Source organism: Mytilus edulis, chromosome 8 (assembly GCF_963676685.1).
Source record: "Mytilus edulis chromosome 8, xbMytEdul2.2, whole genome shotgun sequence".
Classification (NCBI taxonomy): Eukaryota; Metazoa; Mollusca; class Bivalvia; order Mytilida; family Mytilidae; genus Mytilus; species Mytilus edulis.
In genome coordinates this window covers 39,835,140-39,863,072 of record NC_092351.1, presented here as the reverse complement: position 1 = coordinate 39,863,072, position 27,933 = coordinate 39,835,140, and the positions used below count along the sequence as shown (strand labels likewise).

At 31.2% G+C, this 27,933-nt stretch overlaps 2 protein-coding genes across 3 annotated transcripts; one reads left to right on the top strand and one right to left on the bottom strand.

Moving 5' to 3' along the window:
* Positions 1 to 246: 246 nt before the first annotated feature.
* Positions 247 to 9,007, bottom strand: LOC139485539 (heat shock 70 kDa protein 12A-like). 2 transcript variants are annotated; one of them, XM_071270087.1, is made up of 7 exons: positions 8,898 to 9,007; positions 8,311 to 8,562; positions 7,870 to 7,904; positions 5,901 to 6,217; positions 4,057 to 4,275; positions 2,978 to 3,113; positions 247 to 1,527 (listed from the first exon to the last, which is right to left on the bottom strand). In XM_071270087.1, the coding sequence occupies exons 3-7, from the start codon at positions 7,886 to 7,888 to the stop codon at positions 422 to 424; spliced, it is 1,797 nt and encodes a 598-aa protein (XP_071126188.1). In that variant the 5' UTR covers positions 7,889 to 7,904; positions 8,311 to 8,562; positions 8,898 to 9,007; the 3' UTR covers positions 247 to 421. The 2 variants fall into 2 exon arrangements, with proteins under 2 accessions (XP_071126188.1, XP_071126189.1); XM_071270088.1 differs by having other exon boundaries at positions 8,311 to 8,426; positions 8,898 to 8,949.
* Positions 9,008 to 16,235: 7,228 nt separating this feature from the next.
* On the top strand, positions 16,236 to 27,593 carry LOC139485538 (zinc finger CCHC domain-containing protein 10-like). The gene is made up of 5 exons (XM_071270086.1): positions 16,236 to 16,403; positions 19,815 to 19,976; positions 20,424 to 20,480; positions 24,385 to 24,444; positions 25,226 to 27,593. The coding sequence occupies exons 1-5, from the start codon at positions 16,363 to 16,365 to the stop codon at positions 25,374 to 25,376; spliced, it is 471 nt and encodes a 156-aa protein (XP_071126187.1). The 5' UTR covers positions 16,236 to 16,362; the 3' UTR covers positions 25,377 to 27,593.
* The last annotated feature ends 340 nt before the right edge of the window (positions 27,594 to 27,933 follow it).

Below are 27,933 nucleotides of genomic sequence, written 5' to 3'. Positions count from 1 at the left end.
ATTATTTAGAAAGTGAAATATAAAGGTGTTGTTTTGTGTTCTACTGCCACTTATATTACTAATGGCTTACTCAGCATGAGTATAAAATGACACAGATGTGAGATATCAAACGCAGTAAGTTTCTGAAACTGAGATATTTGTACTTTGCATTGTTTAAATATTTCAATTCTTGAATTACCAATTACAAACTGATTACAGTTTGCACATTGCGTCTCTGCATTTTACTGCATTAGAGAAAAAGTACTATAAATACCTAAGTTTATTACCAATAGCCAAATATTGTCATTGTATTAAATGGTATTAACTTCTTGATAATAGTATTTGATTTAAATATAAATATAATTGAAGTATGTTGGCAAGATTAAAAGCTTTTTAAGCTATTTGACCGTCAGCTAAATAATGAAATACACCTACAGTTTTTTCATTCCTTTTTATGAGAAACCTTTCGTGTTCTTGATCCAAGAACAAAATGTCCTCTAAATTCCCTCCCAGCTTTTGTGTCTCTTGCAACTGCGTCTAATTCGGTACCGCCATAAATTAGTTCAACTTCAATCTCTCTTGTTTTATTCTTTCCTGGTGCAATTCCAGAAAGATCTACTTTCAGCTTTCCAACGTAGAAGCATCCAGGCTCATCTGTAAACTTTGGACTTTTTTTCTTTGTGGCATATACTTTAAAATCCATGCCCATTTGATTTGGGTCAATCGTTTTATATGTTTTACGTACAGAGCTTCCTAGAGTGATAGTTTCACCTTCTTTTACATGAATACAAAAGATCTTATCACAATGATATTTTCCGTCGATGGCTTCTGTCATTTTCTTGCTCGCAGGATGTTCTTTTCTGTCAAATGGTTCGGTAGTCTCTATACCGTAGGTGTACACACTTATTCTTGATGAAAATATTTCTGGTTTGTGTCCGTATATAACCGAACCCTTGATTACTGCTATAGCTGGCTCCATTGGAACTTTAACGCGCACAGATGGAAACTCCTTTTGAATACAGTCGTATAACAGATGACAATATGAGAAACCTCCGACCATGAATATTGTTCTGATATCATTGATATCCTTCTTCTGGTATAATTCTTGTAAGTGTCTTTTTATTTCATTTATGGTCTTTTCAAACAGTTTTTTAAATATAGAAATGTCAATTAACAGTTTATCCCGACTAAGTTGTATGTGGTTTATAAATGTATTGTTTGTAGAAACTATTTCATTTATATCTTTCTTATTTATTTGCTTACAAAGCTCATTAACTATACTTGGAAGACGAATTGGAACTTTTCCAGTGGCTGCAACAGAAAAATCCTTGCGTTTAGCTACTTCAAAAACTCTAAACAAATCCATGTAATCATTATGATGTTTTGACTTGAGTTCTTCATAAACTTGATTTCCAACAATATCAATGAGGAGTTGTTTAAATTCTTGGTCTACCTTAGTACCACCCCAGTCACCTCCGTTAGCTCTGTGAAGTTCTTGTATCCGACCATTTTCTTTGATTTGATGAATAGCAATATCAACAGTACCTCCTGAAAAGTGTCAAACTTGGTTGAAATAGATTCTTTGAATTGATACATTTAAAAACAATATTATTAATTGTCTTATGTCTTTTTCACGATTATATTAAAACTCATAGAAGGTAAGATGAAGGTATCCTGTTTTTGTAGACAATGACTTATCATTTAACTTTACCTTGTTTTCAGGCCCGATCCTAACCCTTCAAGAAAATTGTAAGTCAGATTTTCAAAGTAAGAATAACATCAATCAAACGTACTCATCTTATTAAGTCTATCCAAAATATTTTTGCAAAAAATTCCGCTCAAGTCGATGCTAGGTCAGATTTTCTTCTTTTTTTTTTGATGATTTTTTTTTTGCACTGTTTTTTGTTTTGATTGGGTTTGTGTTGCTCAGTCTCAAGTGTTCCATAGTGTGTTTTGTATACTGTTGCGTGTCTATTTGTACTTACTTTTGCCATTGCGTTGTCAGTTTGTTTTCAACTTACTAGTCAAAAAACGAGATAAAAGTATTCTGGTCAAAGTACGCCGACTGCGGTGTTTACAATGTATTAATTTGTGATAAGCTTTGGTGTATAAATGAACCACTAGTGGCAGGTCAATGCTATTTTGTATACAGTTGTTTAAGGATTGGCATATATCTTATGGTCATATGTTATGACACCAAAAACATTACTTAGTTTTCATGTGATTATGTCATTTTAAGGGGAATCGCTAGTGGTTGGTCAATGATAATTGGTTAGAAGTTGTATAAACATTGGCACATCTCATTTAAACGCAGAATATTTAGCTATTTCCCTTCACTAATGGTCTATTGACACTTTTGCTTTCTTTACATGTATTAGTTTGTGGTTATGTCAGTTGGTAACTATTAATGGTAAGTCAATGATATTTGGTATGCAACGTTTTGGGCATTTGTAAATTTAATTTCCTATGAGATTAAATAACCCCACCCAATCGTTGCTGTTCATTGACTTAGAAACTTTGACATTTTTTACACGTTAACGTTTGTGTTCAGGTTTGTTAAAAGGGAACGATTCATGAAAAGTAAATGGAACTTGGTATGTAGTTGTATTATAATGGCACATCTCATGCCTTTTGAGATTGTTTAGTCCTGTACCTTCAATCATATGGTCATTGCCTTTGAATATTTGCATAACTTACATGTAACAAAAATGCTATTTCAAATTCAACATTTACATTTATAAAAAAATAAATAGGCGAGACTTTACTTATTCCAGGCATAGATTTCCTTAGCCGTATTTGGCACAACTTTTTGGAATTTTGGATCCTCAATGCTCTTCAACTTTGTAATTGTTTGGCTTTATAAATATTTTGATATGAGCGTCACTGATGAGTCTTGTGTAGACGAAACGCGCGTCTGGCGTACTAAATTATAATCCTGTTACCTTTGATAACTATTTACTATGTGTTAACAATTTATTATTTATACAAGTTAACTTACCTCCAGCATCAAGAACAAGTACCTTTTCTCCCTTTTCTAAGTCAAATGAGGTTTCTCTTTTCATCCATTCAATACAGTAAAGAGATGCCGCCTCAGGTTCCAGTGCAACTACTAGTTGACCTTGTGATATTCCTGCCTGTAAAATGTAAATCGATGGCTTTATTTATAAGGTATATACTTCTTTAAAGGTTGACCATAGAGGTTACCCTGTTAAAACCAAACATCTTCACTCAAACTAAGACTAGAGATGACTTCTGATAATTACTTTCAGTCAGTTTACATCTTATGAATCATATGTTTTAAGTAAATTATCATGATCTATTTATGAAAATGACCATGACCTTTCGAAGTCGAAAATAAAATGTTCATGCGTAGTTTATTGTTTGTATAACAATCAGAAGATGTGGGTTAGTTACTTATAATACAACCCTCCACAAGAAACAAAATGACACAGAAACTAACTCTAAAGGTCACAGTAGGCCTTCAATCATAAGCAAAACCCATACCGCATAGGACGAATGTCAAACATTTCTAATGAGAAACTAATGGCCTGATTTATTAACAACGTTATGAAAGAAAACAAATGGGGAATATAGCAACTGATAACCACAACTCAATAATAGGCTCATTACTTAAAACAGGCATAGACAGAATGTCGCCGGCTTTACTGGTTTGAAGACACACATCCTAATCTGTTTAATTTTATTGTAATATATCGTTTATAAATTTTCGGACCAAATATTTTTAACTATGGAAAAATTCAGCAAAGATTTTAAGAATTTTGGGTAACAAAATCCCTGACATGATTATTAGTTATACAAAGACTACAGTAATTGAAATATAAAATTTCTCAACTAACACGAGCATAGAGAAAAAGTTGTGGTACATAAACACCATAAGAAATTGACAAAGGAACATCGCCTTTCAAAAATGTAAAATATACAATAGGGAACAAAAAGTCATCCCTTTAGGCGTAATTTTTATTGTAGAGTTTCTCGTGTAAAACTGAAATATCTTAAGCTAGGAATGGACAGTTTATTTAGTCATTACCGAAATTTTTCGGAAAAACAGAATCTAACCTGGTTAGCTGCCTGTCTCATAAACAGTTTAGCTCGATCATTCCATAATGCTGGAACAGTAAGAATCCATCGTATTTGATCTCCATTGTATAAATAGTGTTGCCTTTTACACATGTCTAACAAATTGGTTTTTAGATAACTAATAGCAGCAGAAAACACGTCTAATGCTAGCATTTCTTTGCCAGTTTCATCTTTTAACATCATATCCATATCTATATTCTATAATAGAGTAACAATTTGCTAGTATTTGTAGAAAATATATCAAAAATGATATAAAGTACGGTGTTGTCCAGTCCAAATACTAGTAACACCTGTCATAATTTTCGAAGTTTTAGATCTGTATATACCAGAATATTTGTATAACCTGCAATTTAACCGATTAGATTTCTGTCGTAATTGAGAATTGTGGATTCCAATGACGATGATGTGTGAACAACAGAAGACCCGTATCGATTCGTTCTCGCTCTTTTGGAGTGTGTGTTTGTAACCTTGATTTATCTTCTTAATCGATTTGTGATATTCGAACATCGGCAAACCACTGTTTTCTTTATTTTATTTTAAATAAGTCAAAAGTTAAAAAAAATAAAAAATTCCGAACTCAAAGGAAAATTCTAAAACTCAGTAAACATTAATGACATGTCATTAAATTTAAAATACAAAGTCATTCTGCAGATAATCGAAATCGTTTGACAAACGCATAGTTTGCAACGATCTTCCATTGAGAGAATATTCAGTCATTTACTTCATTATAGTTCCACTTCATTTCGCAAGTAATAAAATGACTATGCCTCGTGAACTCTAAGTAAAATAAGTTATAAAATAAAATTCAAGAATAGTAAAATCAAACGGAAAATTACTGATGCATCAACTGATACATAGCCGCACTTTTGCGTCTATAGGAAAGCGAATCAAACGTCTACGTCTACGTCGCGAATCCCTTTTTGCAGTCCAAACGCAGCTTGTACCGAGTATTATTTAAAACTTCAAGAAGAATAAAGTATACTGTATACTTTAATTATCATAATATCTTATTTAAACTACTCGAAAAAGACTTCCTACCTTTTCGCTTTAAGGATGTCCTTAGGTGGAATTAAAAAACAATCAAGAATTTAAAATTGATATTTTTAATCGGAGGAGCATTAGTTAAGAAACAAAATAAGCTAAAAAATATTGATAGGTCATGGAGCTCCTTTTCGAGATATTTGATTTTTGAAATGTGGCGGGAAAAGGCTGACTCGGACTTTTACCTTATATTTGCATTGATATTATTTGGGTCTCAAATCAAAAGAAAATAAATCAAGAATTTGCTTAAATTTTGGCAAATGACCTTTCATGAGCTATTAAGTCTTATATAAAAAGATAAATGGGTGCTATGGGGCAAAATATTTTATCTTGTATCATATGGTAAAAAACAAGGATTCCGAACATCTAACACAAATTCCAAAACCTCACCTAAGTACATCCTTAATTTTTTTTATTTTACATAGGAACTTTTAAGAAAGTGTTGTATTCAAAATTTGATTAGGTCGGCTTCACTTTTTTAATTTTTAGAAATATTTATGTAGAAAAGTAAATGCTTAAAACATGATTTATACTTTTTGTAAGTAAATAACAAATCTGTTGGTTTATTATAATTATACTCTTATTTCAGATTTTTCAACAATAAGGAAAGGTGCAAATTCAATCATGTTCATTCGTTCGATGTATGAAATTGCATAATTTATAGCTAAGTCACTTTCTAAGAGTTTTATTTGTTGTTTTTTTTTAGAAAAAATACATTCATAATCAGATAAAAAGTTATTTCCTAATAAATGTTTGTGGAATAAAGACTCGATTGCTCTTACCATATTCTCGAAGAGGACCATTTTAAATCTACGAAAGTAATACCAGTCACGGTGTTTGTCATCCTGTGCTAAATTAGCATAATCCGTCTCAGCTTCGAATCCAAAAGAGTGAAACTTTTTGTCTGCATCTAACAAAATAGTGGTCGATGTTTTCGATGACTGGTAAACTTCATTTGGCCACACCATAGCATATACAAGAAGGGGATTGCTCTTGTAGTCATCTTTTGATGAAAAAGCATACCCTGAAAATGTTGTTCCAAAATCGATGGCTGCAACTAACTTAAAATCATTTTTTTCTATAGATTTACTTCCTGGTGCTGTACAATAGAACATTAATTATCCTGATTAGCATATCATCATCATAGTCAGTCTGTTTATGTTTAAAATTTCTAAATAGCAAAATGATTATGAAAATATACGAGTTAGGTAAAGCTTAGACTGGTTCCCTATCGCAATATTAAGTATGTTACACATATACCAATATATCTCGTGAGAGAGTATGCTAAAAGCTATTACCTGGAACGTAGTACCGGGAAGCAGGATAGGTAAAGCTGTAGACATACACATTAAAAATATGTTATAAAAGGCAACGATTACAGTAGTTTATAAATATTCAATATTCGTAAATCTATCTTTAATGGACCTGTAACGAGATAAAATTCGAGAGAAATATCCTTCTCCAAAGTGTTGCCATTCAGTTGGGGAATTGTTAAATTGAACTTAAACTAAGGGTACAACTGCCTTGAGAAATATTGGACTGAAGGCATTTTACTGTATTGGTGTTATGATTTATGAAGTTGAAACTTTATAAATGTCGGTGCACCCGAAATGTTTTGATGAATTAACTCTCATCCTCAATGCTCAACCCCAAAAACATCTGTGCTCGAGCTTGAATTTACCTACATGCGTGATCTACAAACAAGTCAGCTTAGGTTACATTGTTCTTTTTCTTTCTAGGGTTTAAATACTGCCATTTTAAAATGGATTATAGGATGAGACTTCATGAATATAGGCAACAGTAGTATACCACTGTTCTAAATTCATCAATCGATTTAGAAGAAAACAAATCCGGGTTACAAACTAAAACTGAGGGAAACACATCAAATATAAGAGGAGAACCACGACACAACAGAAATACAGCACTACAATGCAACACACACAGAAACGAACTATAATCTAACAATGGCAACTATCCTGACTAGGTACAAGACATTTTAAGAAAAAAAATGGTGGGTTTAACCTGGTTTTGTGGTTAGCCAAACCTTGCTTTGAAATCTGTTAAGGGTGTTGTTTCCGTTTGGTTTTTTTGGTTTTTTTCCTGAATTGTAGTATTTGACAAACAGCTGTGGATAGCTTCATGTTGGTGCAAGGCCATTTTGACGTTGCTTTCCAAACTAACATGTCGTATTTTATTTACTTATTTAAGTGTAACGGTCACCCTTTTTCGTAGATTAAATGTGCCTGTTTTGTATGTGTGTTTTACATTAATGACATATAGTCTAAATTAACCAAATGAGTGGTCTCGGAGGAGTCGACCATTGTGTCGATTGCTGGTGGTTGTGCTCGATTGTCAAATAGCTTTTTTGATGTAACTTCTTTTATATATTTTGTAAAGTATTAATGAAAATTCCTGTAAACCAACTAACTTCAGGAGCGATTTGTTTTCGCGACTTTCGTGAGTAAAAATATTACGCAAAAATAAATTGTAACGAATGTATAAAACACTGATATCTTTAAAATTTTAAAATCGTGATATCAAATCTCAACGAACAGTGTTACTAGTGTATAGGGCATAATGCGAAAAAAATATCCTTGAAAATAAGTTGGTTTACAGTATTAACACTATAATAAATTGCATGAAAATCATAACTTATCTGTTGAGTGTTTGAACAGTGTGTTTCACATTAAACAGCTTGTTTTGTTTTCACTTTTAACTTAATCATTTAAATGTCATTGTCATTGTAATTACTTTTTAAGGATTTTGACATTTTCCTCTTCTACTCCCTGAAATAGAGAGAGAAAAACGTTCAATTGGAAAAAAAATTTAAGATTACAACAGGCAAAACATACACTAGAGACTCTTTATATTATCAATAATAGTTTAAAAGTTACACAGATTTGTGAAAAGAGTTGCAGATTCATAAGATCCATATAACAGCCTAACTATATAGAAAAGTGAACTAACATTACTACTCATATGCATCAATCTGTACAATAACTGCAACCATGAAAACAATTGCAAAACAATGAAAACAACACTTCATAATTGTCATGCGTCTATGAACACTCAAAGCCAAATATTAGAAAGCCAAGCATGTATGAGATCAGAAACTTTTGTAGAGCTATATACAAAATAAAAACATTATTAAAAGCCAAATTCATCTAAACTGCCTAACTCACAATAACTCACCACTGTAAAGTTCAGTCTTTCTTTTTGAAAGCCTAATTCAATGAAGTATCACCTTGACACATTCCCTTCAGTTTTTAAAGTTGCTGTCTTTGTATCGTGTTTTGTCAATGCCACACCTATAATAATTTATGTTCCTGTGTAATAACAAATCATCAGAATTACATATTCCAATCGATAGACAAGTGTTTCTTCCAGCAACCAATACATACTAACATCTTTGTCATTCTGTCTCTGTTGGATAGGTGTCTCATGCTTGCTGTAAATCATTTTATGTAAATAATCATTCTATTAATGCCTGGCTGTAAACTTTCCGACAAATCTGCAGAACTAAGTGGCTCAAATCTTGTGAATTTATTAAATGGAGGAACATCCATTCAAAGATTCATATATTGAAATTGAGGTAAAAATTACTTGATATCGATAATATATATCAGATTTTCAAATAACTTTTAAACTAATTGGCCATTTTTTGCAGGATTTGTACAGACAAAAAGTAAAATATAACATACCTAAAATTAATTACAACTGCTGTTATCTAAATTTGAGGACAGATAAATAAACGGAATTGGACTAAAAAATATACTTACAATGTAAGAAAAGAGGAAGTAAATAGGTAAGTAGATAATATACACATCTTTTAAGAGGACACGTCACCAAGCAGTATAAAGTGATCAATAATATACATTTAAACCATTTTATCACGGCACATTGACAAAACCAAAGACGTATATTTAAATAAAATAATCGTATCTATTAAATTACAACTTTATAGCCAATATGATTTGGGTATGATAGTATGCTAATATATTGGATTGAATTGAAGTTTGTTTCTTTATTGCGTTTTGAAATAGTATTACCTATATGTAATAACTAAATTCAAAGTCTAGCTAAGAATAAAGTTACATTTTTTTGGAGATAAAAAAATAGTAATGATACTGCCTGGTAATTTGCTATTGTGCATCAAAAGATGAATACTCGGCCGACAATTTTTCTAGTATTAATTTCAAAGACTTATTATGATTGTTTTTTTCAGGCACTGATTTTGATATTATATAAAATTATAGTCACTATATGGTACCGGTTCAACGTATTTTGTCATCTGCTTTAAAACAACCGGGTTTTCAAAACGTTGTTTAATTTTATCTGCAAACGGGAAAACAAAAGAATGCAGACAGATGAAGGAAGTGAAGTTTGTAAACATAACATTTCTTGGCGTCCCAGTGAAAAACATAACAAAGTAGAGAACAAAGGAATTATTAGAAAACAGGGAAATATATGTAAAATGCTGAAACAAAAAATACAATAATTGCATTTTGTCATAGTTTTGGTTGATTTTTTTATCATTAAAAATATAAAAATAATATTTTACTAAAAGTAAAAATAATACAAGACTAAAAAAGGCCAGAGAACATAGAACTTTTTCTAAATTTATAAACCTTTATTATTTAGACTGGATCGTCTACCTCTCTTTTTTCATCTGTTATGGCTTGACTCATATATATGATCATATAAGTAAAAAAGTATAAAAATACCAAACTTCGTGATAAAATCAAAAGTAGGAGGTCCATAAAAACTAACAAAATCAAATATTATCAACCATCAGTTTATAAACTTAACTTTCCGAATACCAATTAATATAGTATACTTGATATGAATCGTCTGTGCAGCATTTCATTGGTCATTTGAAATTGTCAAATTTTGAAACTGCCTGATGGATTTAAATTCACGAATTCAAAAAGTACTCGTCTGCGGCAATTCAAAACCAACTGAGTGTACTTACAACTGAACGTATAAAAAGATCCAATATTGATAATGTCATACACGAATACCGGTATATTGAAACATTTGTTGATATTTTTCAATATTTTGACTCTCCTGTTACCATGCTCAAAAGAAATTTCGGGTAATTTAGAAGAGGTTTAGATAAAATAATATGCTTGTTTTTTTCGTAGTCAATTAGATGGTCTCCAAGAGTAGAAACTTCTATATACATTCATTCTGTGAAATGATTATTTGTTAATTTTCCATACTGTACTAAAAAATGTCAATAAAAATTTGTTTTCAATGGTTATAGAAATAACAATTAGAAATGCGAGTCTAAGATGGCAATTCATATTGTTCAACACTTGTTGTCTCTTTCTAATAAAACCCACATCACGTAATGCCCTTTCTTCAATTTTGTCTTTTATATTATTGGTAACAGGAACGTACGTGAATGATAAATGATGCCAACTCTCCGATTTTCGAACAACTTTCCAAATCTCCATTCTAGTTATATCCTGTAACCTTTTTGTTTATCATTTTACCGATAGCAAACTGCATCGACGAATGTTAAATTGCGAAGATCAAGACGTAAATAGTTATCAAAGGTATACCAGGATTATAATTTAATACGCCAGACGCGCGTTTCGTCTACACAAGACTCATCAGTGATGCTCAGATCAAAATAGTTATAAAGTCAAATAAGTACAACGTTAAAGAGCATTGAGGACCCTAAATTACAAAAAGTTGTGCCAAATACGTTTAAGGTTATGTATTCCTATGAGCTGGTGATACCCTCGGGGACGAAACATCCAGCAGCAGTGACATTATGCCATCGACTCAGTGGTGTAAATAGTTATCAAAGGTACCATGATTATAATTTAATACGCCAGATGCGCGTTTCGTCTACACAAGACTCATCAGTGAAGCTGAGATCAAGTTATAAAGTAAAACCTTTTAATAAAACGAAACATTTTATTATGTGTTCAACTTTATGTTATTACAACTTTTTTTAAGACGTTTCTATCTACTTTTGTCTATCCTGTTATGTTACTGTGACCATAGTAACAGGATAGACGTGACCAGTAGGACAACCGGATGTGGCTTTTTGGCCAATTGTTATTCGGTGGCGCTGAGTAGTCCTACGCGGAAAATTGGACTATTTTGCGTCGGCCGACGTCAACTGAAAAATCGCGCGCTTTTGCATTTTTTTTAATTCGTTTGCGACAAAGTACCGACGATACATACTGTTGATTTTAAGCCTATCTATATGAGGAAATATATGAGTTTACTTATTATTTTCATTTTTGAAAAGGATAGAGACATTTCTTCATTTTTGTGCTGCTGTAAAATAACTACTCCCTTCAATGAAGTGATGATGTTGTTCTGCCGTAATTTTGGTTTATAACATGTTATTGCACTAAACTAGACCTAGTGTAATATTAATGAAATCAAAAACATGTCACTGGAAACAGCATAGGCATGACAAAATGTTATCTGGTTTTTTTTCTCAACTAAATTTTTTTTTCTCTACGCTGTAATACAAGAATCATTCTGTGTTAAATGTTTAGGTTTAAATTATTTTTCGCCGTAAGAAAAATGAATGATTAAGCAAATACAACGCATTTTCAAATACAATCAATATCTCCAAGGTAACTCTTTTATAAAAACGTACAGCACTGATTTTGAAACTTATTAAAGACCTTGCTTGAAAATCTTTGATACAAATTTGACGAAAATCTTCCATAAGAGAACTTTCAATATAATTGTCCATGTAAATAATATTTCAGACGGGAATACATCTTTTTAAAAATATTTGATCGGCACAGATTTTCGAAAATGTCCCACATATATCTGATATAAACTAAAAGTTTAGTTTTTTTTTAGATCTGGCAAGAATAATTATTGTACACGTGAGCGCGTTAATAAGATCAGTCACACGGACGGACGCGCGGTATTTCTACGTGTCCCCCGGAACGCATCCTGCGAGTTTTGAAAATATCGTATCTGTAAATCACTGTCAGATTATTGAATTAAAATCATTATGATAATTTTATTTAAGAATTGAATGCTTTTTTTTGTAACTTCATTGGGGTGTAAAAGCGTTGACCGAAGTACATTTTGTATGAACAAGGAAGCGCTTCATTCTAAAAATGTGCGCACGGTCAACGCTTTTACAACCCTATGAAGTTACAAAAAACGCATTCAATACTTATAATTACATTTTTTAGTTAGGATTATGAAAACACGAATTTTATCAATTTTTGATTTAATTTACCTGTGCACTTTATTGTGGGACCACGTGTTATCATGAATGATAAGTTTTATAGTGTAATGCAATTGCTCAAGGAATAACATGTGATGTGCACTTAGCCAATCATAATAACGTATTATAACGTATTATAATGAAACATACATCTAATGTAATTATATCTAAATATCACATTCACCTGGAAAAAAGATCGATCCCGATCGATCTACCAAAAAAAAGACCGATTCAAATAAAAATTCCTTTTTAAGGTAGCACAATACAAAGATTTTTTCACTCCCAATCAGACAACTTTAAACTGATGCAATTCATTTCATCTTTCTCTATATTTTATAAATGAGGTACCAAAAGAAAGAAGAAAGATTAATCTTTCAAATTGTGATAATTTCATTATGACATAATTATTACATAATTAATTATTATGTAATTAGTCGCTAAATTGTGATGTCCACGCTTGAAAGAATTTAGCGTCTTTGTTCTTCATAGTATAGCCGGGTAAAATGGCTATTCGACTAAATGTAAATCAAGAAGGAATATTCCGCTCCTAAAACTTTTATTTCAGCAGTCCGGCAAGACCGAACAACAAACTCCAAACTAAATGTAATGTCACATACAAACAATAACAATATATATGAGCACAAGCAATTAAAGGATTAAACAGAATAACAGATGACAAATTAGAAATAACAATAGATTAAAAGAGTAATTAATGTCCGACACGTATTTGTGAATTATAGTCTAAACTGTCACAGAGAATAAATAATGAAATAAATAGAGTAAATGCATTTAAGATCTTTGTCCAAGATTATGACACATCATCCGTGTAAAACACTTATGCCTGAATTTACGACAAAGTATAGATTAATAAAATAAATACAAAACCTAAATATACATTTAACAATTGAAATACTAAAATGTTGTTTAAAAACTAATTTCTTTGCACTGTCCAAATAGTCCGGTCATATATTCCCGCGGCCCCTGAAGACACGACCCGGGTCTTAATATCATATTCATCTGAAATTGTTCCGAAAGTTTCTTCTGTGATTGTGACGTCCTCTGTATCGATAGTTTTGATTTGAATGGTTATCTTGTCTTGTATTTTCCCGAATATTGTCCAGTTCGTCTTCTAGTGTTGTAATGCGATTCAACATACGTTCTTTGTCGCGCTGTAATTGATATTGCTGGTCGATGGCTTTACATCTTTGATCGTATATCCGAGAATGAACTGCTTTAAGATCCGTATTGCGTTCCTGTAATTTTTCTATTTCTTTTTTATCATCTGCACCTTGTTTTTGAAATTTTTCTAAATTGCGAATTACACTGTTATGCTCTTGTTTCAGCTCTTTGAATTTCTTTTCGTAATGAACACTTTTGATTTCAAATTTGACTCTCTCTGAATGCACTCGGTCGTACCTGAGTCTAACGTTGTCTATATATTCCTTGTTATAGTCTAAAGTTGGGAAGAAATCCAGGAGTTCTATTGTATTCAGTTCGGCACATGGAAAAATTGACATAGCTTTATTTTCTTTGAAAATTCTCATCCTTTCTGCGTCGCGGCGTAACTTTGATTTAGATTTAACTTTGACAACTTTCACGTCCGGTTGTCTGTTAAAACTACACATTCTGGCGTAATGTCCAAAACTTCTGCACTTATAGCAAAATGACGTTTTTGCTATACATTGTCTAAAATGAAATTGATTGTTTACAGTCTTTCCACAAAACTTACATAGGCAGTTGTCCATATGTTGAAAATTTCTTGTCTGACAGGTAGTTCCATGATCAGGCATCTGGTATCTCCAGTCTCGGCCGAAATTTCTGTTTCTCTGCGTATCCATTTTTCTGTTTGCTGGGGGATCAGCTTCACAGGTAGAACAAGGTATCCGAAAGATGCGTTGCCCGTACGTCCTAACACCAGATATAGCCGGGTAAAATAGCTATTCGACTAAATGTAAATCAAGAAGGAATATTCCGCTCCTAAAACTTTTATTTCAGCAGTCCGGCAAGACCGAACAACAAACTCCAAACTAAATGTAATGTCACATACAAACAATAACAATATATATAAGCACAAGCAATTAAAGGATTAAACAGATTAACAGATGGCAAATTAGAAATAACAATAGATTAAAAGAGTAATTAATGTCCGACACGTATTTGTGAATTATAGTCTAAACTGTCATAGAGAATAAATAATGAAATAAATAGAGTAAATGCATTTAAGATCTTTGTCCAAGATTATGACACATCATCCGTGTAAAACACTTATGCCTGAATTTACGACAAAGTATAGATTAATAAAATAAATACAAAACCTAAATATACATTTAACAATTGAAATACTAAAATGTTGTTTAAAAACTAATTTCTTTGCACTGTCCAAATAGTCCGGTCATAATAGCATCCAAAATATTTTATAGATTCTTGTACAACACAGCTTGACCTCCAAAACTGTGTCTCAGATTTCCAAAAACATCAATAGAACAAATTTTATACCCAATTGAATTTAGCGGTCTCTAATGAATTGATGTTGCAAGCTTCATTGAAGATTTATGAGAGAATGAAATACAAGAGGAAAAATCTCAGACACAGTTTTGGAGGTCAAACTGTGTTGTGCAAGAATCTATATTTTTTTTTAGCCCGATGCTATGAAGAACAAAGAAGCTAATTTCATTCAAGTTTGAACATCACAGAATGGCAACTAATTACATAACAATTAATTATGTAATAATTATGTCATAATGAAATTATCACAATTTGAAAGATTAATCCTTGTTCTTTCTTTTGGTACCTCATTTAGAAAATTTAAAGAAAGATGAGTGGAATTATATCAGTTTAAAGATGTCTGATTGTGGATGAAAAATCCTTGTATTGTGCTACCTTAAGTTCGATTGAGGATCGATCTTACCCGTTTACACTGGACCAAGGATCTTAGTAAAGATAGATCTTTTTGTCATTGTAAACGGGGTCTTATTTGTTTTTGATCGTTTTTCGACTTTGCAATGGAATTGTAAAAAACTGACGAAAGATACAAGGGACATTCAAACTCATAGATCAGAAATAAACAGACTTCGCCATGGCTATATAAAGAAAAAGACCAACAGAAAAACTATAGAACACAAGCACAACATAGAAATCTAAACTGAGGGACGGTTCTGTTTTCAACTTGTGAGGTTAAATATCCCTTTATTATCGCTATTTTGTGCATTTTTCTTTTGATCTTTTTTTGTGATAATTTTCATATCATGCTTCTCGCTTGAGATGGAAAAATTATCGCTAGAAACTAAGGAGGCCACGTGGCGTTGCTAACGAAATTGACATGAAATTGACAACGTACTCATAGGTAAAATAGCGATAAACAGATTATCATTGGTCATCTCAACTCGATTGCTTTTCTCACTTTCGCTGTACCAGCTCAAGCGAGAAAATCAATCTCGTTGAGATGACCAACGATAATCTATAAGTATTGTTCGCCTCTCGTAAACTTTTTTTTTCCAAAGACGATAATACTATATTCATAATCTATATTTATTTGAGAGTAGCGAAATTCTGGTGACTATTGGTATCGTTTTATGTATCATATTAATATGGAGTAATTTATATGTGGTTCTGTTTATTTAAAAAAAAAAGACAAATCTATAACGAAAACTGTAAAAGTATTATTAAGAGAGCGAAGGTGGGATTTTTTTTTAATTTCCATTTAGCATGTTTAGATGTCTAAAAGAAATACCCTACGAAATAGCTGTGTTCTCGGGCCAACAGATTTTTAAAAATCAAATCACATACAATTATTTGAAACCATATGTTATCCTCCCTTTCGTCGCATGAGTTCCTTTCCGCAGTGAGCGGAAACTTTGTAATTCCGTAATTCTGTTATCCGCGTCCGACTCAAAATTTCCTTTATATTTTGAGTTATCTCCCCGTAGTAGTTGGGGAAACGTATTTTTTCTTTTTTTAACCAGATACTGAGAGTAAAAGTGTTTGAGTTACAAGGCTAGATAACAATTTCATACTGCAGTAACAGAATGACTTCTTTCACGTTTCGACCACCGTCATTTCGTAAAAGGTATTTAAAACTATTGAGTTTAATAATAATAACAAATGGACAAAAATGGTTGTTTTTACACAACAAAATTTACTGAAAAATCATATATACAAACATAAATGTATGTTACGGTCAGGGTACTGCTTACAACTAAATGATTACCTTATGAAAGTTACAACAGTCAACACGAAATAATTGTTGTTACTTCTGTCCTGAACAAGGTATGTAAAATATTTACAAATCCTTGTTCTAAACTAGTTGCCAAAATTTGTATATCTCAAGGGCAGATCCAGCCATTTTTAAAAAGGAGTTAAAACCATTTGTCCCATTTTGAACCATTGATCATAAAAAAAAGTAGGATTCCAACTCCAGGTCCCCCAAGTGGCCGATCCAGGTGGTACAGTGGTTGTAACTCTGTTTTTTTAAACCCTACATGTAAATGCATTTGGATTTATATTTGTAGAACTATGGTTGAAATCCCCCCTTTATTCTTGGTTGGGGACCCTCCTTTAATTTCCTTCATTTTTAAAATAGCAGTGGCTATTTGACCGGCACCGGCTAAATAGCAAATTTGCTATTTGACCGGCACCGGCAAAATAGCAAATTTGCTATTTAGCCGGCACTGAATAAAACTGTTCATTGATGTGATTAATAGAGAATAAAAAAGATTAATAATAATTTAAAATCATTTTATCATAATATCAAGCATTAAAAATATAGTACAATAAAAAAAATTATTGAAGATGTTCATAAATAAATAATTTATAACTTTATAATATTAATTAAAAGCATGAAAACACATTTGTATGTAACATTACTAAATATATTTTTTACTTAAAAATATTTATAAAAAATCTGTACTACACATCACTACTCCACATTACCAGATTTTGCTGAACACTTTCTGATCGCCTTAAATTCTTTGCGAACAGAACGAGACCTCAAGACAAGTGGTATATTTCAAAAGAGGACTGTTTCAGCATTCTCCGGAATGATTCACCTGAATATAGATATCAAGAGTTGGTGACACCATATGCTTGGGCATATATCCTGAAACAGTTTTCACTCAGGTCTGAAGTAAAACTGGAGCAGAAAGAGAGATTATATGGACAGCTACAACAAGCCAAGGCCAAATGAGGGTCAATTCAAAAAGTTACTCTTGTATCTTTCATCAAAGTGTGCTTCTCCCGTGTAGGCATATACTCAAACTAAGAGAAGTTAATCACGAAAATTTGTTTGTTGAAGCAGTGTCAGATCGTTGGAAGATTAACACAGTCAGGACATCACATAGATTATTTGATGATACCAGTCAGAGGCAGATTTAGGGGGGGGGGGGGCAGGCCTCCCCCCCTTTTTGGGAAAAAAATGTGTTGCTTATATAGGGAATCATTGAAGCGTGACTGGAGCGGGCCCCCTCTTAGGTCAGTCAGTGGGCCCCACTTAATTATGAAAATTTCTGGATCCGCCACTGCCAGTCATCAGTGTGCTCTATCATACATGTATGTACACCAAAAAGAGTGAGAAAAATTTCTCAAAGCACAAAACACAGGGAGACACAAATTCTGTTACATGATGATGATATAAATGTAACAGACAATAAGGAAAATGATACTGATAATGTTCATTGATAATGTTCATATATTCGAAAAATCACGAAAACTAGTTTCGCAAGAAGAAGAACGAGATACTGCTCAACAAGAAGAACACCTATTGGATTCCAGTTGAACTTTGTGGATCGTGTGTTTCGCATATATTACTTCCACCAAATATGAAGAAACGTGGAAGGCCAAAAGGTTTGACCCAAACTGTCATCGGTCTTCAAAAAAAGAGTACCCGAAAAAGCAATTGTGTGCCATTTCATAAGAAAAGTTCCAAAGAAATCAGGGCATTTTATGAAAAAATGGTGGGTTGAACCTGGTTTTGTGGCATGCCAAACCTCCCGCTTTAATGACAGTGTTAATTACGTGGTTAATTATAACATTAATATGACAACATTACACGACAGGGTTACAATAAATAAACAGATAAATAGGAGAAAATATAGGACAGAGAAACAAACAAACAAAAGTCTTAAAAAGTGTGTCTTAATAGAATCAAATCGGTAATTGGCAAACAGGTTGTTGTAAACATTGATTTAATTATTGTCGAAAAGATGCATGAGAAGCTATTAAGAGCGTTTATAAAGAGAAGAAAAAGAACCCTACCTACATATGCAACATATGCACACATGATGCAGATTCAAAGGAAGCCAGTGTAATGTGAAGTTCCTGTTTGGAGTGGCAACATTTATCTTGTGCTAGATTAAAACAACTTCCAAAGGCAAAGAATTGGTTTTGTAACAATTGCAAATGTTAAATCATGTGTCCTTTTGAAATTCGTAGCAAACAACTTTTAATATTGTCTTTTTTAAGATGTACGGTGTAGTTTTACATAACACTATTTTTATAGCATGGCAGGATATTTAAACCATAGATTTTACACATCTTCAATATTATTATTTTTTATTGTACTGTATTTTTAATGCTTGATATTGTGATAAAATGATTTTAAATTATTATTAAGCTTTTTTATTTTCTACTTATTACATCAATGAAGTTTTATTCAGTGCCGGCTAAATAGCAAATTTGCTATTTTGCCGGTGCCGGTCAAATAGCAAATTTGCTATTTAGCCGGTGCCGGTCAAATAGCCACTGCCTTTTAAAATGGCTGCTCCCCCGTCTTTTGGATCAGCCACTGTTTCTGTATGAAGTACAGGGACAATTTAATATGGGTATTTTCTTTAGATTTAGACAAGTGCCTATTAAATGTACATCAGTTCTGCCAACATTCCATGAAGCAAATGTGTGAGATTTGGCCAAAATTGAAAAAATCAAAGAGAAAAAACAATAGATCAATGGAAAATGGCACCAAAAAAGCATGAACATGCGTGAGTCTAATGCATTTTGGCAGCCCTGGTACATTGTAAACTTTAGTTTTCAATAAGTCTACATACATGTATATATAATTAAATTATTAGAAAAAAGAAATATATTTGAAAAATAATAACCAAAAAAAAAACAATGTTTAGTATACATGGTATACCAACATTCAATTCTGTGTTTTAGTATGTTGTCAACACTCATACTAATGTAATCGCCTTTCCCTAGCTGGAATTCTGAAGAGCTGACCTTGCACACCTAATCAAGTTATAAATCCAATCTTTAATAATAATAAAAGACAGATATTTGAATATTTAACAGTTTATAGATTTTTTTCTATCCAAGTTTTAAATTTCAAGAAAATTTGGAAATAACAAAATATAATCAAAATATAATTTATAATTATCAATGTGTTTATTTTTTTTTTATTTTTTTTTTGTAATTGTTTTTCAGTGTCTTTCTTTAAACAATGTTTAAGCAGATTTATTCTTTTATACTTTATTTACATTTACAGCCAACCCAGTGCAGATGAATATAAATGTCAAAAATGTTTAGAGAAGGGCCATTTTACATTTGAATGTACTGGGAAAAGAAAGTATGTACACCGTCCATCCAGAACAAAAGAAATGATTAAAAAAATGAAAAAAGATGAAGAATTGGAAAAAGAGATGAAATTGTAAGTATCAGTACTTGTATATACATATACGTACCTGTAAAATACTGTCAGCTATTAATTTTGATATTGCAAATTTGAGCCTCATGCCAGTTTTTATTTGTTTTTCATTAAAAAAAAAACAACAATTGAACTGTTTCTCTGTTTATACAATGTATATAATTAGGAATAAATATCAGTATGCATAAATTTATTGTTATATTGAAAGATTGTAATTATAATTTCATGATATATACCGGTATGTAGAATTGTAGAAATACATATTCATCTCAGACTGAAATGACTGGGTGAGAAAAGTAATCATGTTTTTGTTGAAAATTTTCAAATCATTTAATTTATTGTTTATAATTTGAAATCGCTTGAAATATTTGAACTACAAGTACACTTTTATTGTTTCCTTAAGCAATTATTAACCTCATTTGATATCTTGATCCCTTTTGATAATTGTAGGAAAGAATTGATGAAACAAAATCCAGAAAAGAAACAAAGAAAAAAGAAAAAGAAAAGGTACATGTATGTACATGTACATTGAATGATTTATATATGAATAAGAGACTGTTTGGCAATGACCATTCATCTAATGAATCTTTACTTATCTTCACTATAACTTTATGGCATATTTAAAATTTAAGAAATAACTATAAAAAAATTCTGTCTATGAAGAAATAACATAAAAAATGATGTGAAAACTGAAAAACTTTCCTAGCAGGTTTATATTTAAAAGTGTTAACTATATTTTTGAATAGACAGAAAAAAAATATTAGGCATTCCCTATAAGTCTTTTCACTTTTCTGTGGAAAGACTAATTGTATTTCTTCTGATTATTGTTGTTATTATTTTTTTTTTTTTCTGCCAACTTCTGAATTTTTTGTTTCGCAATCTGTCGCTTAGGCCACACCAATTTGATTCCTTGTTCGACGGACCCGCCCGCACCTATTTTTTTCAAAACAGAATTTTTTTATTTTTTTTATATTCCCGCTTCCCGCATCTGGAAATGTAATCATGTCCATTTCCCGCACCGTTTTTTTTTGTAAATATTATAAAAAGAACAAAAAATTGGTTACTTTCCCCCTTACTTATATTCCCTATTAAAAAATGTTCGTTTTTAGAATAAAGTACAAAGAACTTCTGAAGGATTTGCCTTCAACTGCAATTATATTGTATGCTGGCGAAACAAAACTATCCATAGCCGCTGCATGTTAATGCACCTGTCCTGATTGATTCAGGGGCCTGTCGTTCAGCAGTTATCGTTTGTTGATGTTGTTCATTGGTATTTTCCCGTTTGGATATACATGATATATAAATTAGATCGTTGGTTTTCCTCTTCGAATTGTGTACGCTAATAATTTTGGGGTCCTTTATAGCCTGCTGTTCGGTCTGTATCAAAGCCCTGTGTAAAAGGCCGTACTTTGACCTGTCAGGTTGAGAACAATCCTCCCTCAGACAAGGGGTCATTTTACTGATGTAGAAAAGAAAATAGAAATACCAAGGATTTGTATAGTTCCTCTATAAAAAAAACTTAGAATTTTGTACTCAAAAAGAGGAGAGTTACATCATATTTTAAACAACTTTTTCTAAAAGAGGGGTCCACTTATTTTGAATAATATTAAACTGTTAAAGTAAATGTGTTAACATGGTTAAAGTCCAGGAATATTACAAAATTCTTGGACATGTTTTGACCATTTAATACCAGATAGATATATAGTTCTTTGAGAAAATATGAGCCTTTTGTACAAACAAATATATTATAACTGATATTGATCCCTCATAAAACATGTAAAAGGGATATTTATAACATTAAGGGGTTGTCCCCAAACTGATTATGACTTGGAAGGAGAATTGTCTTATTGTCAGTCACACATACATAACCCAGATTTAATTATTTCTTGGTGAACAGGGAAAAAATACTTCAGAAATTAAAGAAATGTCAAAGTACAAGTGATAAATCAAGCTTTAATATTGTCAAAATCTACTATTTTATGTTTACAAAAAAATATTATAATCGCTCGCCTTTACTTTTCAAGCTTCGCCTCAAAAATTTGCAAATTAAATATTTTTTTATTAAAATTTTCAAATCGCTCGCTCGCCCCAAATTTTGGAGTCCAAAAATCCGTAGAACAAGAAATTTAATTGGTGTGGCCTTAGATATTTCTAGTATTGTATCATATAGTTTATGCGCTTTTAAATTTCACCCTGCTAAGCCGAACCATTTTCTTTGTAAGAGTTATCTCTCTATTCACTGTTTATCAAGTGAGTGCATCTCCTTCGTAACAAAAAAAGATATTGACAAAAATTTTTTAAGAAATTGTTTGTTACATTCTCAGAAATTTTTGATGAATTTGGATCGAAGTGATTCGATGAACTTTTATAGGAGTTATCTACCTTTACAAAATAAATTTGTCGGTCTGTTTTTTTATCTCATAAACAGTTAACCGTATAACCCTGGAATATTTTTTTTTCAGTCCCCTAGGTCATAACTAAGAAAATGAGGTCAAGGTCAAAGGTCAAGGTCAAGTTCTCAATTTTTACTTTTGCTTGTTTTTGCATTTTCTCTGACACTTTGAAAGATTGATATAATAGAACAAGTGTTAAATGTCTGCTTTATTGTTATGAACATATGCTACATTCAGTCTGATACAATTTAATGGCATCTTATAGGAGTTGGTGCCCCTGAAATGTTTTCATAAGAGGTTATTTGATTATAACTTCAACTAAGTTCATTATAAAGGCATTTGACCTTGTACAAAAGGTTAAGTGACAAATGACCTTGAAAATTGAATACAAGAAGTGACCTTGGGAAAACCGGAAGTAGCCTTTTTTGCAATTTTTTCATATAAAATTACTCATAATCCATATATTTTGTCATATAAATACATAAACTGATTACTAAAGACTGAAAATGACTTCCAACAAACCGGAAGTGGCCAATTATCTCCCGTTCTACATACAAAAGTATAAAGAAACTATATATTTTTGGATTCAGTGTGAAAGAAGCTTTCATATGAGACTGGAAGTGACATTCATTTCACTGGAAGTAGCATATTATCCTCCTTACACCACTCAAAATATAATTAAACCATTAGTTATCGCATTAGTATGAAGAAACTATCTTTTTATCAAAATTTCTTTGATGTGGAAAGACTTTCAATTATTCTCTGAACAATTGGTTTTTAATTTTATTCTAAATTCTTTTTTTAAGGAGTCTAATCATGAAAAATTTTTGATGACATCACAATCACATAACAAAATTATATATGAGGGGATAGACAAAACACTTTTAGCCAATCAATGACGTGTTACATCCAAAATTGAATTATTACAACATTCATCCTTTTCAATTGTTCGAAATGGAGAAAGGATGAACTTTTTTGGTAAATCTATGGCAGTTTGACATACAATAAAAATTTAGGAATCTTAAAGCTGTGTTGAAAATAAAACCAGCAACTCAAAGGAGTAGGGGCAATAAGGCCCTTATTTGGCCCAAAAATTACTGCAAATTTAAAAGTTATCATACATATTTTAAAATTACTGAAAAGTATCTCAGGTAGAAGGTATTCAGAAAAACAAAATAATTTTGGACATTAAACAAGTTACCATGGCAACAAATCATGCCTTAATTTGCATATTTTGTAAAATTTTGTGATTTTCCTTGTTTTTCATCAAATTGTTAAGTATATTTTCGATTGGAAAAGTATGTGCGCACCCAAGAAACAACTTTATATTTGGTGAGATTTTGTCAATAGTAATGATAAAGCTTCAGTTAAATTATTTTGTTGTTTCTTGGCTGCGCACGATGTTTCCACAACAGAAATAAAGATAGAAAACTGCATAAATTCTGAATTTTCATCGTTTTTGTGAAAACAGTATATATTATGACGTAATTCTGACGTCATCACATAAGAATCTTAATGTTTTTCATTTATATTTCTTGACCCTATGCATTTCTAAAGATTATGTTCCAATTTGAAAAAGTTATCAAACATTTTATTTTCTTGGGCCAAAACCAGGCCTTAATGCCCCTACTCCTTTGATGGGTGAGTGAGGGATGCAACTATAATAATATAATAGGTGACCTGTTTTCAGTTGTGGTCTTCATTTTTTGTAGGGCTGTTAACAAGGTTTAAAAATGAAAAAAATGAAGTAAAACTTAATTTTGGGATTGGTAAAAACAGAAATAAATATTTTCAAGCTGTACCATTTCCAATTTTAGATACAAGACAAGTGGCATTATAGCTTACTGTTCTGTGTGAGCAAAGGCCTCATGTTAAAGACAATACTTTGACCTATAATGGTTTACTTCTACAAATCATGACTTGGATGGAGAGTTGTCTCATTGGGACTCATACAACATCTTCTTATATCTATGACACTAGTTTTCATGTCTATATTTATATTTACTTATTAATTTCAGGTCAAGTAGTACAAGTTCTGAGTCTTCGTCATCTTCTTCATCATCCTCATCAAGCTCAAGGTAATTTGATTTGTGGATAAAAGAAGGAAATTTTGCATTAGATTGATTTAAGGTGGTACCTAACACTACAGGGAGATAACTCTGTAAAGTCAGCTAAACGTTTTAATTACGTTGTGTTGTATTGGGAATATTAAGCTTCTTAATGATCAAAATTGGTGTTTGTCAAACTGCTATATAACCAGTGTATTTTTTCTGACAAAACGGTTGGTTCAAAATTTTTGAAATTTTTATATTTTTGTTAAAGGGTCAAAGTAAATACTTTGTCAAAATTTAAATAAAATTAAACGAGCCAAATTAATTTTAGTGAAAGTGTTAGGTACCACCTTAAATACTGAAAGATTATACTTTTTGGGAACAGCACATATATACACAAATTAAATGTAATATACATTTATACTTAACAATTATTTCATAACATGTATACATTGTGGAATTTGACCCTTGTCTGTCTGTACGTTCTGAATTCTGCTTACATGTATTACCACAATACACAGATCAAGTATGGATTTTGGTGACAACACTTTTATCTTTCTAAAATTACCCCCTTTACAAATGGAAAAATGTGAAATTTTGTTTTCATTCTCTAACTAAAGTTTTCCTGAACCAAATGTTATGAATCAGATACACAATGCTTTATATTAACTTATTATAACAACACTCAGATCAAGTACCATTTTGGGTAGTATTACTTTTACTATCATTATGTTATGCCTAAAAAATGGCAGGGCAGCATCTGACACTTTCCCCATTTATTTATTTCTATTTCACTTGTATTTTACAGTTCAGACAGTGATACTAGTTCTTCCTCATCCTCAGACAGTGATTCAGACAGTTCATCATCATCGTCATCTTCATCGTCTTCATCAGATTCTAGTAGTGATGAAAGTGTCAAGAAACACAGCAAAAAGAAGAAGAGGAGAAAATCAAGCTGAATTTATGATAAACAAAAGATAAATAAATAACATTCTAGCTCTTAGTATGCAAATTTGGATGCCTAGAATTGAGACAGCTTTTGTATAAAAATATTCAGGTTTACATACATGTACCTTATGGTTTCTATACAAAATTTTAGAGTAATCTTTATTTTTCTACAGAAACTACTGAAAAAAACTTCACATTATATGATTTTGGCTATTCATTAATGCACCTTTCTAATGAAAACTTCACATTATATGATTTTGGCTATTCATTAATGCACCTTTCTATTGAAAACTTCACATTATATGATTTTGACTATTCATTAATGCACCTTTCTAATGAAAACTTCACATTATATGATTTTGGCTATTCATTAATGCACCTTTCTAATGAAAACTTCACATTATATGATTTTGGCTATTCATTAATGCACCTTTCTAATGCAAACTTCATTTTCCTTTCCTATTTTTTTTAGCTCTGAAGATTGTTGGTCAATGTTTTATTCTTATCTTTGTTTGAAATACATAGAAAAGATCTGGCAAACCAATTTCCTTTCATCAAGGCAGCTATATATTTTGTTGTATTTTGTCTTCCATCTCATTACAATTTTTTTTCGTAGTCAGTTGAGATTTAAGTTTTAGAAAAAGAAAACAAATTTGACAAGAAAACTTTTTTTAAAGCAGTTACTGCATCATCTAGTAGATAATTTGGCATTGTTTTAGCATTTAACATAGATTTGTCATAGAATGCCCATGTATTAATTCTGAATAGAAACCAGAATTCTGAAACAATTGATTTCATTTGTGTAACCATTTAAACATGTCAAACTACCAGTAGTTAAATCATGACAATGATTTGTGGGAATTTAATAAATATAAGTGTCCAGAAACGGTCAAATTTTTAAGGTATGACCAAAACTGAAAGCTCTTTAACAAAAACAACAAATTGGGATTAAGGTTCTTTTTTTTACATTCATCTTATTCCTCAGTTTGTTTTGTTTTGATGATCAATTGATCACTAATTAGTTTCTTAGTTTGTTCTTTTCACGGATATATTGAAGCTTTGTTTAAATACAAAGTGAAAAAAAAACATGTTTTTAGTTGGATTATTTCACTTGAAATTGTTTTAATCATTTTTTCTGTATGATTTTTTCCGTGTTTTAAATTTAGAAATTATTGTGTATATTTATTATCGCAAATCCTTAACCTTTGGTAAAAATGCTAAAACTTATTCATGTGATTGCAAAAGTTTTATGAATGAAAATCATTACTGAAGTTCTGAATGCCAGATTTATTGTTGGAGCTGTAATTGTCACATTTAAGGAATTAGCAAAAAACATAACAATAATTTCTAAATTTAGAGAATTGATTGGTCTTGAAGATGTACTTTTAACATAATAAACAAAAGATATGAAATGAAAACAGGTTTTTAATACAATTGTTTTATATTTGAGTTAATAATTTCTATGTTTAAGCAACTTCTGTACAGTTGAAACATAATAACACGTCAAGATATAACAACATTTTTTTCTTATTCTCTGTGGATAACAACCAAAATCATGTTTACTTAGTGATTTGATTTAATACTTGAATATTTTATTTTATTCCACTCCATGTTGATTTTGTTAGTGAAATCAACATTTGATTGGTTGTAACTTTCACACGTGACGTGGAACAAAACTTCATATTCACCTCTGAGTATTATATTTCCCTCTGAACTGTCATGACTTAATTATGCGACGCTACGCACGGTTTATTTACATAAAACCTTGAACTTCTTATTTTGTAAGTAGCTTTAGCAAATATCATTATCATGTTCAAATTTATTTCAGACGTTAAAGTAAAAAGACTATAATTAAATAATTAATGTTTATCCATACTGTTTATCAATATGTATGTCGTGTTTAGTAATAAAAACAAGCGGATAAGAAAAAATGCTGGTATGCAAACTAATATTTGAAGTTCATATATTATACAGAGCTTAAGCAGTAGAATAAAACATTCATTTTCCTTGGCTTCGGGAGATTAATGTGTAATATTTTACTTTTTATTATACAGAATTTTATATGATATGATTAGGATAATACATACCATAAACTTTAACTGCTCAGATAGATAAGTTTTAATTTGAAAAACATGAGCATTAATAGAATAAGTTTGTTACTGGTAATCAATTGTAAACAACAGAGTTCATAAATTGTGATAATAGGCTATTAAAGAGTTTTTAATATGTATTTAGTTAAGAATTTTATTTTATATGATCATATACACAAAAAAATTAAACAACAAAAATACAGAACTCCTAGGAAAAACCAAAACAGAAAAGTAATGGAATGGCAAAATCAAAAACTCAAACACACCTAACAAATGGATAACAACTGTCTATAAAAACCAAAACAGAAAAGTAATGGAATGGCAAAATCAAAAACTCAAACACACCTAACAATTGGATAACAACTGTCTATAAAAACTAAAACAGAAAAGTAATGGAATGGCTAAATCAAAAACTCAAACACACCTAGCAAATGGATAACAACTGTCTATAAAAACTAAAACAGAAAAGTAATGGAAT

Excerpts from the sequence above, each read along its gene's own strand:
- LOC139485539 (XM_071270087.1), bottom strand. Across the intron at positions 3,114-4,056 it reads TGAGACAGGCAGCTAACCAG|GCAGGAATATCACAAGGTCA; the intron begins GTTAGATTCTGT and ends TACATTTTACAG. Across the intron at positions 1,528-2,977 it reads ACTTGTTCTTGATGCTGGAG|GAGGTACTGTTGATATTGCT; the intron begins GTAAGTTAACTT and ends GACACTTTTCAG.
- LOC139485538 (XM_071270086.1), top strand. The coding sequence starts at position 16,363 with ATGACTTCTTTCACGTTTCGACCACCGTCATTTCGTAAAAG. Across the intron at positions 19,977-20,423 it reads TTGGAAAAAGAGATGAAATT|GAAAGAATTGATGAAACAAA; the intron begins GTAAGTATCAGT and ends TGATAATTGTAG. Across the intron at positions 20,481-24,384 it reads AGAAAAAAGAAAAAGAAAAG|GTCAAGTAGTACAAGTTCTG; the intron begins GTACATGTATGT and ends TATTAATTTCAG.